Source organism: Rhinoderma darwinii, chromosome 1 (genome assembly GCF_050947455.1).
Source record: "Rhinoderma darwinii isolate aRhiDar2 chromosome 1, aRhiDar2.hap1, whole genome shotgun sequence".
Lineage (NCBI taxonomy): Eukaryota > Metazoa > Chordata > Amphibia > Anura > Rhinodermatidae > Rhinoderma > Rhinoderma darwinii.
Window position 1 is genome coordinate 553,056,110 of NC_134687.1, and position 15,850 is coordinate 553,071,959.

The 15,850-nt window shown below is 40.9% G+C and overlaps 1 protein-coding gene across 2 annotated transcripts in view; it reads left to right on the plus strand.

Moving 5' to 3' along the window:
* Positions 1 to 15,850, plus strand: part of TNPO1 (transportin 1) — a 128,214-nt gene that overhangs the window by 105,987 nt on the left and 6,377 nt on the right. Inside the window, exons 19-22 of one of the 2 annotated variants that reach the window (XM_075838064.1) lie at positions 623 to 718; positions 12,357 to 12,432; positions 14,020 to 14,119; positions 14,602 to 14,676. In XM_075838064.1, coding sequence (XP_075694179.1) covers positions 623 to 718; positions 12,357 to 12,432; positions 14,020 to 14,119; positions 14,602 to 14,676 — 347 coding nt within the window. Of the gene's footprint in view, positions 1 to 622; positions 719 to 12,356; positions 12,433 to 14,019; positions 14,120 to 14,601; positions 14,677 to 15,850 lie in introns of those variants that run through there. The other variant, XM_075838074.1, reaches the window with a different exon arrangement.

Here is a 15,850-nt window from a genome sequence, read left to right on the forward strand (position 1 = left end):
ACGAACACACGGAGCCCAAAAAAATAAAAAAAACTGCTGTGCATAGCCCCATAGAAATTAATGGTTTAGTGTGCTATCTGCAAAAAAAAGACTAGGAAACTGAAAAAAACAATAGTCGTGTGCTTGAACCCGAACATCTCATGCGCCGGCCGAGTCCCATCAGTGTTTTGAGGAAAGATAGAACATGTCCTATCTTTCCTCTGATCGGAGACTCGGATCATTTTTCACGGACCCGATTCACCATCTAAAGTGAATGGGTCTGTGAAGACTATCGGGTGCCACTCGGATGCTGTCAAAAACGGCCCGAGTGGCACAACGGTCATGTGCATGAGGCGTTAATTCGTCCAAGTTCTCTCAGAAATGAAAAAAGAGGCTCCAATAAGAGTCTAGGAGCTGGTGCATGACTCTCCGTTTCTGAGGTGACGAAAGTAGAATGTGGCAGATTAAGCTTTTTAGTTTATTGGTTATCCTTTGCGCGTGTTCTGCTACACCACTACACTCCTAGGTATTGTTATTTACAGAACACTCTGACTTTATAGCAAAATGTTGACATTACATGTAGCATTGTCACTTGGCGCACACTGTATCCATTGAATATAAGGTTTGTTTTTTGTTTTTTTAGGAGCTGAAATGCAGCCTTATGTTTCTCTGGTGTTGCACCAACTTGTAGAAATCATTAACCGGCCCAACACACCAAAGACTCTCTTAGAAAATACAGGTACCACTTGCCAGCTGTTTGCAGGCACAGACTTGGGGCTTATGTCCAATTTGCTTTCTTTGTGTTTTGACTAATCTAACATAATTTGTTTGCCCTCAAATATGGCACAATGTGTAGTCTTGACTCTTTTTATTTTAATATTTCAGCATCTTTTAGCCCCTTTGACTAATATAATACTTTAATTATCGAGCTTTTTCTTCAATAAAAGATGGTTGCCTGCCACGTGTCTTTCAATTTTATAGATGTATGCTTCTTAACTTTATATAACCTGTGCAGTTTGAATATATTACATGTTTTTTATATAGGAATCTTTATTAGACAGGCCTGTGCATTTAACATTATAGCTCCTACACAATAATTGTTATATACAAGCAATGTCCACTACAGCAGGGTAATTCTAGTGTCCAGATAGCATGAGCCCACTTTAGTCAGGCATAATTCTCTATTAGTGTATACTCATTTTAATCTTTGATAAGAAGTTTACAGTAACTGTTTACACCTCTATACTGTCTACTCCTCAATTACTAGAGAGCTCGTATATTGTTAATGTATTTTTATTTTAGTTTTTTGTATTTTTCTTTTGTATATGTTTAATGTGATGTACTTTCTGGCTAAAAGTTCATTGTGGGATAAAATGTGTACAATAAGTTTGGCCCTTTTTTTACATGAAAGTGTAACATTTGTCCTTCCTTCCCCTGGCACATCCAAATTACTCATGGATTTTGTGTTCTTTAGACCTGAGGTTTTAAATTGAAGATGATAAACTTGGCGCCACTTAATAAGAGTTTTGTCTTGTCCATGGACTGGGTCTAGGATCTGCAGTTCAGCCAAATTATTCTACTATATTTTTCTAACTATAAAACACTTTTTAGTAAGAGAAAATTTTGCTAAAAAGTTTATGGGTCTTATAGTATGCAGTTAAATGGGCCCGGCAGACGTAGACTCCTGACCACTTCCTTCATGGTGGGGCAGTGCTCCCATGGAGAGAACGGTGTTGGGGTGTTCAGTGCCGGGCAGGGAGAGTGGAAAGTGCGACTACGATCTGTATAATCAGGGCATGAAAGCCGGCTGAACACTCTGTACACATTGCATTCAGCTTCCTGTTAGACAGGACATATTACTAGTGCCTAGGGAGAGAAGTTAACCACCAGGTATCAAACCCCTATTTTACTCTAATATTAAGCCCCTCATATACCCCAGACCACCAGGAAATAAACCACTATATACTTTAGACCACCAGGGAACAAAATATTACCCTCCTTATATATTCTAGAACCTAGGTTCTTAACTTCTGGTATGTGTACCCCAAAGGGGGGGGGGGGTTCATGCCATGTCTCGCAGCACAGTATATGATCATAACCTTGGGGGGTACTTTGATGCACCTTGTTTGGGTAGAGGGTACTTCGATTAGGAACATTGAGAAACCCTGTCCTACACTACCACATATCAATGCCCATTTTTACCCTACATTACAAGGAAAAAATATTAAACCCCCCCCTTTTCTACCTTGGACCACCAGAATAAGTGACCTAAACCTCTATAGTACCCGAGGTCATTAGAGAAGTTTTAATTAGTATGAAATCTAAATATATTTTTTTCTGTCCAAACCTGGGTGCATTTTATAGTGCAACGCGTTTTATAGTCTGAATAATACGGTAAATGGGGCTGCGCTGCAATACCCGATAACCCATGGTCCGGCGTTGTGCTGTATCTGGAAAGAGGTTGCGTGTTTTTTTTTTTTGTTTTTTTTTTAATCATTCTAGAGAACGCCTTTTTTAAATGTATCAGCCTGTGCTTGTTTGACTATATTACTGTATTCAATGGACAAAAGGGGGGTACAAGCACCTAGTTCTGCTCATCCTTGGAGAAAACAAATATTGGCCAAACTAGCATTGTTGATTTCGTTTTTCTGTCCCAAGAGGCTAGTTGGCAGGGTATGCCATTGCCCATAGACGTGATTTTGTTAGCCGATGTAACAACAAGAAGCTAATGCTGGCCGTACATCAGAGAGCCATCATCTATATGCGTACATGTTTATTTCAATAGATAGAGGCACATAAGCCACTGCCAAGACACTTCACTGGCAAACTAAGGATCGGCCATGTTGAAAGCCCACCTGTCTGATGACTATCCCTTCTATTATACATTAGATTGTTGGCTCAAATGGGACTTTTACCTAATGTACTTGGGCAACTTAAAGAAAGAAGAGATGGTTATTCTCATACTGTCGTCATTAAAGTGCTGATGGATATACCATGTACTCTGAAATTATTTTGTAACCACAACTACCATATTCACAAACGCACAAAAATTATATAATCCAGAAATTTGAACAGTTAAGAAACTGGTCCCACACTGAGTTTTTATACTGAAAGCACATCCTTTGCTTTAAATGCATGCTGTCATTAGACTGTTCACAAATGCCTGTTCAATGGGAATGTTGCATAGTTTGTCACCTGAACATAGGTTTTGTTTTATTCTGCGTCTATACGAATCTGCTGCCTTCTAGTATTTGTTTAGATTGCTTACTGAATTTTTTATACAATTCTTCCAACATCTTCCTCCTCCCATTTCTCTTATCTTTACCATTAACCATATGTCCCTGTATGAGAGAACACATCTAAAACAGAGCCTGGTTTTGCCTCTTATGTTATCACTTATGACTTTCTAAAAGGTATTCCAGACTTTTATAATCCAGCATAATTCTGCATTCTTATTTTCCTTCAAGATTCAGGTCAACAAATATTTGGATAATCTCATATGGCACTTTTCATTGTGACCTTCTTTTAATTTCTTTTTTTTACCTTGTAGCAGTGAGTCCAGCGGGGCTCATACCTTTACACACAATAGAAGCGATGCTGAAACTTGTTTTTCCGGATGCCGCATGGATCATGTCGACAATGTTTTAAAGGGGTTCTGTATTAATGCAGCTTCTGCCAATCCACCTATTGTACGTGATCAGGTCTGCCTGGATTACATACGGAGTGATGTGGCAGTGGCCCTCTATTCCCTATGTACGTACGTACGTACGTACGTACGTACGTACGTACGTAAGACAATAATGGAGCCCTGTTGATTTACAGTGGGTGCATCGCCTGAAGTCCATGTTGTTTAGCTCCTATAAAGGACTAAACTTAGAACAAGTAGCGAATACTAAATATTACAAATATCATTCTAAAATATCTTCAAGTGTTTCTGGAGGGTCTCCGAACTGGAGAAAGTAGTAGTCCTGGGCAGACATGTTTATGGACTTTGTTTGTACTCCCATTGAATCCAGTCAACCTCTCATCGGTCTGGAATGCCTGCTCACAGGTAATATAGGTGGCATTCTTATGCACCCCACATAGAGAGAGGTTAGACTTCAGTTCCCCCAATACATTATGCCTACAGTTATATGGAAAAATATTGGGCAAGACCTGGAACTTCCTGTTCTTTTGCAATTTACATAACTAGCAATTTCTACTTCATTCTCCACCTAATTTACGGTGCACTTATATAATGGGGAGGAGACTCAAGCTGTGGATTTGCGCTATAGTTAATGCCAGTTTCTGGTGTAAATTATAGTAAATGTCGGGCCATGAAAGATCACTAAGCCCTGCACACTTTCGAGACATTTGCACTGCTCGCGCCACTCTACTAAAGTCGCAAAAAAAAAAAACTTTGAAAGAATAACACCCCCCCCCCCCCCCAATTATCTCAGGTGTGTATTATATCATATATTAATGAGAAACTATGCATGAGCATACAATTGGGGTGACCGAACCATGGGTATAGGCCCTTGCTACTAAGAGGCTAAAGGCTGGTATACACGGGCAGGTTTCTGGCCATAACTAGTGCCGACCGACGACACAAGTAGTCAGTAGTCACTCGTTAACAGGCCCTTTTACACTCGCAGATGCTTTTTACTGTATGGGGACAAATGATCGTTAATACGTTTGTTCGATCCCCATCAGTTTGCATAATTGTCAGCAGTGCATCCTCAGTTTACACAGAGATGTGCTGCTTACAATGTTTAGGGCGGCATAATCTATGTGATCACCCGACAAACATGTTTGCTTTATCAGCTGATTGCTGATAAACGTTTGCTCGCCTGATCAATGGTCCATGTAAAAGGGCCTTAAAGAGGCTCTGTCACTAGATTATAAGTGCCCTATCTCCTACATAATCTGATCGGCGCTGTAATGTAGATCGTTTTTATTTTGAAAAACGATCATTTTTGATCAAGTTATGAGCAATTTTAGATTTATGCTAATTCGTTTCTAAATAGGCGACTGGGCGGTTTTTTACCTTTTGACCAACTAGGCGTTGTACAGAGGAGTATATGACTGACCAATCAGTGTGATACACTTCTCTCCATTCTTGTACACTTGTATTCATTGCACAGCGTGATCCCGCGAGATCACGCTGTGCTATCGGTCACAGTGTGATCTCGCGAGAACACGCTGTGCTGTGATTAAGTCCCACACAAACTTTTACCGAAGTGTCGGGAGTGCGAATAGACATCGCGTCCTGGCTGGAGGCAATGTCTAGTCACTCTCAAGACACTTCAGTAAAGTTAATGTGGGTGTATGTGACACCACAGCGTGATCTCGCGAGATCACACTGTGCAGTGAATACAAATGGACATGAATGATTGGTCAGCATCATACACTCCTCTGTACAACGCCCAGTTGGTCAAAAGGTAAAAAAACCGCCCAGTTGTCTATTAAGAAACTAATTAGCATAAATCTAAAATTGCTCATAACGCACAAAAATGATCGTTTTTTTTCAAAATAAAAAACAGTTATCTACATTACAGCGCCGATCACATTATGTAGGAGATAGAGGCTCTGTCACCAGATTATAAATGCCCTAAGGCTCTGTTCACATTGAGTTTTTTGCAGCGGAAACCGCAGCAAAAAACGGCTGAAATTTAATCCCATTGATTTCAATGGGAGGTGGAGTTTTTTTTTTTTTTTTTTTCTTCTTTACGGCGAGTAAAAAAAACGCTCACGGTAAAAAGAAGCGACATGCACTATCTTGAGGCATTTTCCGCCTCAGAAACCCCATTGAAATCAATGGGAGACTGAAATAAACACACTTTTTGACGCATTTTTTGACAAACGCTCGCGGTTGGGGTATGTGCACACGCAATCGCAAAATACGTCTGAAATTACGGAGCTGTTTTCAGGCGAAAACAGCTCCTGAATTTCAGATGTTTTTGCAAGTACTCACGTTTTTCGCGGCGTACATTACGGACGTAATTGGAGCTGTTTTTCAATGCATTCAATGAAAAACTGCTCCAATAACGTCCCAAGAAGTGTCCTGCACTTTGACGCGGGCGTATTTTTACGCGCAGTCTTGACAGCAACGCGTAAAATTACACCTAGTCTGAACAGAACATCGTAAAACCCATTGCAAGCAATGGGCAGATGTTTGCAGATGTAATAGAGCCGTCTTTTCAGGCGTAATTCAGGCGCCTGAATTACGTCTGAAAATAGGTCGTGTGCACGTACCCTTATTCCATCTTTTTGTTGAAGCGATAGTTTAAAAAAAAACCCGCGTGTGGTGCAAAATCACTTAAAAAAAACGAAGCTGATTTTTCCAGGCAGAATTTTCTGCCTGCAAAAATCTCAGTGTGAACATACCTGAACACTAGGTTTTATGAAAAGTCTTGGCTCCGCCCAGGCATGCCATACGCTTCCCACAGACCCTGGCTAAATCCGTTTTAGCCTAGTATCTTTGAGGCAAACATGACCTGATACTCAGGTCTGCTGTGTTTTGTTTCGTTTTATTTTCTCTCCTTCAATTCAGGTGGGTTGTCATGTCAGTCTGGTTACCAGCCTAGTCAACCCCCTGCGGATGCCGGGAAACCATGCAGTGCTAGTAACTCTACTATATGTGCAAGGTTACTGAAGAGGTGACCCTGTGGATACCCGAAGACTACAGAGGGGTGAGTATGAAAATCACCCCCACCTCTGGTACTCTATAGAGGTTACTCCTTTAATGGGAAAATGACACCTTATCTAGAAAGGACATGCTTTAATGGGATAATGAAGTCCCTATCTGAGTATCATACTTGGGGAATAATGCTGTAACTTACTCAGACTTCTGCCGCTTATAAGGCCACTTTTTTTTTCTGCAGCTCTTCGCAGTAAGGGAGCAATGCCACGCTGTGCCGTTTTGTGCCATACACATTACATGTCCTGTCAGTGCTGTGAGCCAGGGCTGCTACTACAGTCCCCAGTTTATATCCGTGCTAAGCCGCAATCCTCGGTTGTACATGCCGTGGGGGCCTGTCAACCAGCATTGCTTCATGCATGCCTGGAGGAAGTTATTTTCTGAGGAGACTAGCTTAGGAGCAAGGTGGCCAATTCAAAAACCTGGGTTCATGAAGGGGCGTTCCATACTCCTTCCATGGAATTCCATTAGCAAAACTCTGGTGCCCTCACCATTTCCCAACGCTGCATCATAGAAAGTGGTCACTTCTCCACCACCTCTTCAGAAGCCATTTTTGCTTCAGTCTCTTAAGCCTTTCCTCTTCTGCCAAGCGGTACACCGCAACAGGGGGTTGGATGCCTAGCCGAAGTTCGAAATTATCAGGTTTTTTTGTTTTTTCTTAGCTGCAGTTTTCCCAGTGGTCAGTTTTTCCCCACTTGTCACTATTTGTGTATTAGTTAGTTGTATGTTCCCTTCTCCCTTGTGACATGTCTTCTCGGAAGGATTCTTCCAGACAGCCGGCACAGGTGGGCTTGGTTACATATAATTGTCAGGCAGAAGTAGTAATCTTTTTATGTGGCCAGCCTTCCCTTTTCTGTCCACAGCGTCTGCTATCCAGGATCACCCCAGGATGCTACCTCCTCACCCTCTCCTAAGATGTGGCACCTCCTGAATGGTCCAGTTCTTTTTCTCATGCTTTAGGTGACATTTTCAGACTCTCAAGCTATGGTTGGGTCTTTGAAGTGCCTGCCTTCCTAGATAGTGGCCAAACGCCCTTACCATTCTACCTGGATAATGCACAGTCTATCTCTCATGGTCGATCAAACAAGAGGCACAGAAGTACTAGGGACAAGTTCCCCCTCCTACTCTGTTTCCTTTTAATGCCTCCCTAGAAGGGTTACCGACGGAAAGGCGGCTTCCAACCAGAATTAGTTCATTTCCTCTAGTGTATCCTCTGAATCGGATTCAGAATCTGAGCAGGACTCGCAGCTTACATGCAAATGCTGATATGTGCGGTTAGGGACACATTTCCTGAGAAGGGTTGATGGGGGTCATCCTTTACATGAAGAGGTGCTTACGACGCCAAAGGATATGTTTTCTAAACTATAGCGAGTTTGAGGAAACGTTATGCAAAGAATAAAAGCTTCTTGACACTTCTCATAATTTTTTTCAGGAGGACTTTTTCTCTAAATGATTTGTTTCTCCTGTGGATCCACCTAGGTCACGGCTGTCTTAAGAGCACCACCATCACAACGCTGTCATCACTCAGGAACTCTCTTGACAATAAGTTGAATTTCCAAACCAAGTCTGGATTTGTGACATGATCTCGCTTCTTGGGAGATGCACGCTTCCAAGGTCTTATTTGAGGCTACCCTTGAGTCAGCCCGCCTCAATGCCTTTGCATCGGGTAATCGTGTTGCCATTTGGCATTCTGTTTGGCTGAAATCTTGGGCGGCCAACCATGCTTTTTTTTTTTTTTTTAAACCTTATTGGCCTTCCCTTTAATGGCAGACTTTTTGGTAAACTTCTGGATGAGATTATTGCTGAGGCTACTGGTGGTTAGAGTTCTCTTCTGCCTCAGAACCACCACAGTTTTCTTTCCATACTCAGAGGTATTGATACTTTCTGAATTCCTCCTCCCCAGAAGCAGTTCTCTTTGCAGAGACCAGACAAAGACTAGTCACCCTAGACACCCATTTTTCAAGCCTAATTTGAGAAGTTTGAGGAAAAAACTGATTTTCCCTGGCACTGCTAACTGGTAAAACACTTCTTGAGTAATGAAGATTTGAAACAATCAAATGTAATATCAGATATTCTTTTAATTACTACGCGTTTCACGGCCGCATCGGCCTCTTAAACCAGAAATAGACAACTGCTAGCATTTGTATTTTACCTGTTGAAGTTGGAAAAGACTGGATCCGGGAGAGTGGTTTCTTCCCTCACAGGTATTTCATCGACTTTACAAAAAGTGTGACACCTTAGACTTTGATTTCTTTCCGTCTCGTCTCAACCACAAGGTTCCAACCTACACGTTTAGGATGTGTGATCCCAAGACAATTGTCGTTCAAGACCTGGTCACTCAGTGGGACGAGTTCTCTCTTCTATATCTTTCCACTCTTGCCCAGGGTGCTAACGAGGGAAGGCGTTCCCACAATTCTGTTGGTACCGGACTGGCCTGCTAGGCCTGGTGCACTCTTGCACATGACCGAGATTGGGCTGTGAAAAATGGTCTGTGTATCAGACGGATTTCCCAGCCCATAGACCTTTATGATGCTAGCGCTCTTTGCCTCCCCACGGAACTGCTGTTCCGTACTGTCATTTTGTTTGGTACAGAACAGCAGTTCTGTGGGGAGGCAGGGACTCCTAGCATCATAAATGTCTATAATGCCAGGAGGGCCGTTAACCTGTACCGGGAGATCCGGCAGACGGACCGTTTTTCATTGCCCGATCTCAGTCGTGTGTTGTTAGTTCACCTACTTGCTATTCCACCCCACTTTACGTCAGATGCGTTTTATGGCAGGGCTATTGAAGCCGAGGTACTGATAGCCCAGCATCTCTTTGAACCAGTCATCCAGGCTTTGTTGAAGGTCCGAAAACCTCAATCAGTCAAGGTGTACGACCTTACATGGAAGGCTTATTTCCGCTGGTGTGAACAGCATAGTTTCCATCCAATGGTATGTTTTGCGCCTAGGGTTCTGGCAATAATGTATAGAGAAAAAAGATGTGGTTATTGCAAACCATACCCAACAAACCCAAAATTGCAATATAATATAGCACGGTGCCATTCCTGATATAGATTAATGAAAAAAAGAAAAATGATCCAGAAATATAGCTAGGCACTCTTGGGTTCAATAAGAATAAATAATTTTATTTTTTGAATCCAGATAATACCGGCAAAGTTAAATTTATACATAAATACACAAATAACAATTTAAAAAGAGAATTCTCCTGGCCAGGAAAGAGAACATACAATAAACCTTCAAAACATAGGTGATATTGCCTGATGGATATATAGCATACTGTATATGTGTTACACGATTTTACAAAGAGATTTCAAAATGAAAAACCGCTGGGCTGTGTTCACACTTGCGGTGTCCAAACATATATGTAATTTATATCACAATATTGCCAGAGTTCCTATTTGGAGTAGCTGGTAATAATGTTAATAAAGAGATTTTCTTTATATGCATATAATATGACTTGACTCTCAAAATAGAAAAATAGCCTCATGAATTAAAGGAATGTGGTTAGAAGCGTGCTTTTTTCCTCTCATCAAGTGGATCAACAATTCCAATTCAAATCTTGTGGTGATAGGAAGTCTTTTCACAGACCCTTGGGTCGATGTATAGCCCTCATGCAGTTGGGCTTTAAAGCAAGATATAAGCTTATATGGGTTTTTACCTTCGCCTCCGACATCCAGTAAGTGCCGGGAAGACCATACGGGGAGGCAGTTAACTCCGGGGTGAAGAATGGCAGGTCTCCTCAGAAGGAAAGTTCACCTGTGTGGCCACACATTAGTTTCAAAGCATCCACATCTCCACCATTGCTTCCCTTGGCGCTCTCCTCTATTGATCCATGCGGGCAACAACCACTGTACTCACGGGGATAGGGGCCCAGCAATGCAGGATCGCACACTGATATTTCAGGTGAGTTAAAAGCACTCCAAGAGGAACGGACCCAACAAGACAAGATCGCACGCCGGCAGCCAGGTAGGTAAAAATTCCAATAATGCCTTGAACACGGACTTGTTCTAGGTCTCTGCTCTGTCCATTCTTTTTCAGCAAACTTTGACCTTTTGTTCACAGGTGAAGACTTGTTTTGGAACTAGCTGCGCTGTCCTGCAAGTCCCTCTTTTTGGTCATCCATAGGGATAATGTGTTGGTCAGCCTGTTCCATCCTTTCTCCTGAAGGTGATCTCTACCTTCCGTATCAAAAAACACATTGCCCTCCCCTCCTTCTGCTCATCCATGGGAGTGGACTTTGCACTGTCTTTAATGGTAAGAGCAGTCTGCGTCTATCTGACTGCGACGGTCGTTTTGACTCACCGATTCTCTTTGTAATTCCTGAAGGGCCATGCAAGGGATTGGCAATGTTCAAGGCCACCATTTGCATGTTAGATCTGGGCTGTAAATTTCGTAAGTCTATAGGTCTAAGTGTAAAGTTTCTCCCTTTCGGCTCATGCTTATTCTACTAGGGCTCTTGGTGCCTTCTAGGTGGTCAGGAATAAAGCTTCAGTTTCTCAGGTATGCAAGGCTGTTACCTGAGCTTCGGTGCTCATATTCACCGAAGTTTACCAGATTAATTCTTTGAACTCTTCTGATGCCCGTCTGGGTCACAAAGTGCTGCAGGCAGCTGTGCGTGTTAGTTGTTACGCATGGCTGTACTTAAATTTCTTTCCACCCTCTGGGACTGCTTTAGGATGTCCCGTGGTGCTGTCTCCCAATGATCTTAACAAGCAAATAGGATTTTTGTGCTCACCCATTATATCTTGCGCACATTGAATGCATTGGTGGACACAGATCCCAGCGGCATTTTGGGTTTGTTCCTGCCCTGGAAACTGGTTGTTTTGTTGTTTTTGTTTTTTCCCCTAGGATCATGGACTTCTTTTTTTTTTTTTTTTTTGTCTTCTGTACAAACTGATTCAGCTATGTCTGTGGGAAGGGTATAATGTTCTAGGGCAGGGCCTATACCCATGGTGATCTGTCCCCTAACGAATTCAACAAAGTTTTAATGGGGAGTACAGAAATCCTATTTTTCCCTATACAGAATCCAACATTAAAAAAACGGTCTCCTTATGAAATTGGAAGGCATTCAGAGGTACAGTAGGGCCCCATAAATTTCTTTGGGTACCGTATTGTGCCTCCATACAACTTGGCGTTGGGCAAAGTATTGTGGTTTAGCCAAAGTGTTCAAGTTTTCTTTCAATTGTTATTATTTTTTTCTCTGACTAGCTTTTTGATTCTACATAAAAAATAGGTTAGTGTAATTTTTCATGCCTTTGTGATAACTAAATTTTAATATTTGGTTTCAGAACCCCAAAATATTGCTAACTATGGTCTTTAATTACCTAGTTATGATTACTAGTGATGAATTGTCTTTCGACAACTTATCAATCTGTGCAATTAAAGTGATGGCTTTGAGTTTTAGGTGTTCTCTCGTTTTTCTTTCCTGGTTTCCTCCCAGCCTTCCTCTTTCTCCACCCCTCTACTCCTCTTCAGTCCTAAACCCCTTCTGACAGTTATGCCATATGTCACTACCTTTGTGGAGGCAGTGTTCATAAACTACACTAGTGATATCTTATGTTTATTATCATACACAAATTCTGTTTTCTGTTTCTGAGTTATTTGTTGTTTTTTTTCTTTATTTTTCTCCTCCCCCCTCATTTGCTCATGTCTTGGTTGGCGTTTGGTGGTGTATAACCGTGATTGCGTTGCCTTAGCAATAACAATTGGTCGTCTTGGTTACGTTTGTCCTCAAGAGGTGGCCCCCATGCTACAGCAGTTTATAAGACCCTGGTGTGTATTCTTCAATCTTTTTTTTTTTAAATTCATTTCTCCATGTTTTCTTTACAGTTCACATTTTAGATTTAATTTTTATTTATTTTTTGTCCGTTATTACACATTCCTTAGTCATCGTCAGACATGTGACTAATCTTGTCCTATATTTTGTCACTTATTTTTTTTTCTATTTCTTCCAAGTATTGTCATATATAATAAGTCTTATCATTTCTGTTGTGGCTAACGACTAATTGATGCATGGGAGCATGGGATAAGATTGTCACATGCTTGCTGTGTTTCGAGCTTGTTTATAAAGTTTACCCATCGCCATTGCAGGTAGGAGGCAGCCTTTTTGTTCAGAGATATAGTTAGAGGATCTGTCACTAGTTTATTAATGCCCTATCTCATAACTAATCTATTAGGTGCTATGATGCTGATAACTACAGTGATTTATTTTTTACTATTTTAATTTTTTTTTCAAAAACATTTATTTGCAGTTATGTGCATTTTTCGAAATATGCTAATTTGGCTATACTTGCCATTTGGGAGGTAACTCTTTTCACTCTGGGCGGTGTAACGTTTTCTGTATGACGCTGTCCAATCAGCTTCGTACAGCTCTCCTATTCCCAGCCCATAAACACGTCATCATATAGTATACAGCTTCCATTTCCTACTGTGTATTCAACTGGTGATATCTCCGGTTGTGTCACAGCTACAACTGCGATTCTGGTGAATCTCATCTTTGATATTCCGCCACTGTTCTATGTGGTCTACAGCTGGAGATATGGCCATTTGAAGGGATCCTCCTTCCCTTCAGCCCCAGTCTCTCACACTGTGTGAGGCAGCTTCATGCTGATAGGACAACGTCCATGGCTGTGTGGTAGCTCCACCTAAGGAGAATCGCTGGTGTTGACGCCCACTTGTCTAGTATAGCCTCATTTGCAGATTTAGAGAAGCTCAACTTTTAAAATCTTTTCGGGACACCATTTTTACTAGCATTATCAGTGTGACCGTGCCTATTAGACTTGCTAGGAGGGCATTACTAAACTAGTAACGGCTGCTCTTTAACTAGTGACTACATTGAGACATTACTTAAAATTGTCCCTCAGTAATTCCTAGTTCTCAGAACAAATAACTATTATACCTGCTAACGGCGGCCTCCACCCTGTGTGGGCAATAGGTACATGTAAAGGGCATCAATTAAGGTTTTCAGACATGATGCATGCACATAGATCACATGCCAATGTATTATGTCCTACACGAGATTATACATTGGTGCCAATGTTACCACTATCTCCTAGCCCATAATGATCTTAGTAAATGTGGCCTGTTGTGAAAGTCACTTTTTTTTTTTTAATCTTATAGAAGTAGACATGGTTGGAATCAGATTTACAATTTTGTCAAACATTAGATTTCTCCAGTAAAGTTAGATGTTTACTTTTGAGTCCTGTTTGATTATTTACTAGACTTCGTTGAGTTCAACAATGTGCTATAGTACTGCACTAAACTGAATTATTTTAGATGTTAACTCTTCAATGCCTATTTGGTTTTTTTTGTGGCCTCCTGGCCTTCCATGGAATAAGTAAGGTTTGCTATTATTTATAGGTGTACTTCATTACGGAATATCCGAGACAATGAAGAAAAAGACTCTGCTTTCCGTGGAATTTGTACAATGATCACTGTTAATCCTGGAGGTGTAGTTCAGGTAAGAACTTTGCAATGTCACATTAAATTTATTTTAATCCCTGCAGCAAGTCGGTATATCACGGGGGTCAAGATTTGCACTTAAGTGTTTCATTGGAAAACCCCTGTTCATATGTACTGTTAGGAGGTCCCCAGCTCAGAACCCCCTTTGAGTCCGAGCAGCTCAGACACTCAGCAGCTCACACTCTGGCAAACTCAAGCCATTCATGTATCACTTGAACAGCCATTCATCTGAATGTCCCATGTGTTACTACATTTTCCCCTGTAACATCCGCTGCAGGGGAAATATACAGGTCGACACGTTTGCTGGGGGTCTAGGGAGCTGGACCCGCTCTTGGATTAATGGGGTTGTCTTTGAGTCTATTCCTATGGCTTGCTTTCTTATAGGGTTATCCTTTCTTATTAGACTGTCCTGAATGATAGATTAATGTTAATTTATCATTTTCATCAGAATTCATGAACGTGTGTGTTTATCTTTTTTAGGATTTTATTTTTTTCTGTGATGCTGTTGCATCTTGGATTAATCCAAAGGAAGACCTTCGGGACATGTTTTGTAAGGTAGAGTGTAATAATATTTTAGACTTTGAATTCTTGTGTTGAAAAAAAAATATATACTATTTTTTATTCTTAACCTCTTAAGGACATGGACTAGTTTGCACGTTCAGGACGCAGCCCCATTTGTCAAATCTGACGTGTCGCTTTATGTGGTATTCACTTTGGAATGCTTTTACCTATCCAAGCGATTCTGAGACTGTTTTCTCACGACGCATTGTACTAGTGGTAAAATTTGCTTGATACATTCAGTATTTTATTGTGAAAGACACCAAAATTTATTGAAAAATGCTATTTGCTTGTAAGACAGATAGTTATACCACACAAAATAAATGCTAATTAACATTTCCCATATGTCTACTTTAGACATAATTTTTTTGAACATCCTTTTATTAATAATAATAATAATAATAATCTTTATATATCGCCAACATATTACGCAGCACTTTACAATTTAGAGGGGACATGAAACAAACAATATCAGACATTACATAGTGACAAAGTTCATTTACAATTCAAACCTGTGGAGTGAGGACCCTGCTCGCAAGAGCTTGCAATCTATGAGGACATAAGGGAGACCTTTTGTTGTTCTAGGACGTTACAAGACGTTACAAGACTTAGAACTTAAGCAGAAATTTGTCACATTTTCAATAAAATGTCAAAAGGCTATTTTTACAGGGACGAGTTCAGTTGTGAAGTGGTATTGAGGGGCCTATCCAATGCAAACTCCCATAAATCGCCTCATTTAAAAAATTGAACCCCTCAAAGTATCCAAGACATAATTTAGAAAGTTTATTAACCCTTTAGGCGTTTCGCAAGAATAAAAGCAATGTAGAGGTGAAATTTACAAATTTCATATTTTTTATTTTTATTTTTTTATTCATTATTTTTTTTGCAGAATTACATTTTTAATCTTTTTTTTTAATTTTTTTTTTTTTTTTTTCCTTTTAAGGCTGGATTCACACAAGTATGTCCGGTCCGTAAAGGACGGAACGTATTTCGGCCGCAAGTCCCGAACTGGACACACTGCAGGGAGCCGGGCTCCTAGCATCATAGTTGTGTACAATGCAAGGAGTCCCTACCTCTCCGTGGAACTACTGTCCCGTACTGAAAACATGATTACAATACGGGACAGTTGTCCCGCAGCGAGGCAGGGACTCCTAGCGTCGTACATAACTAT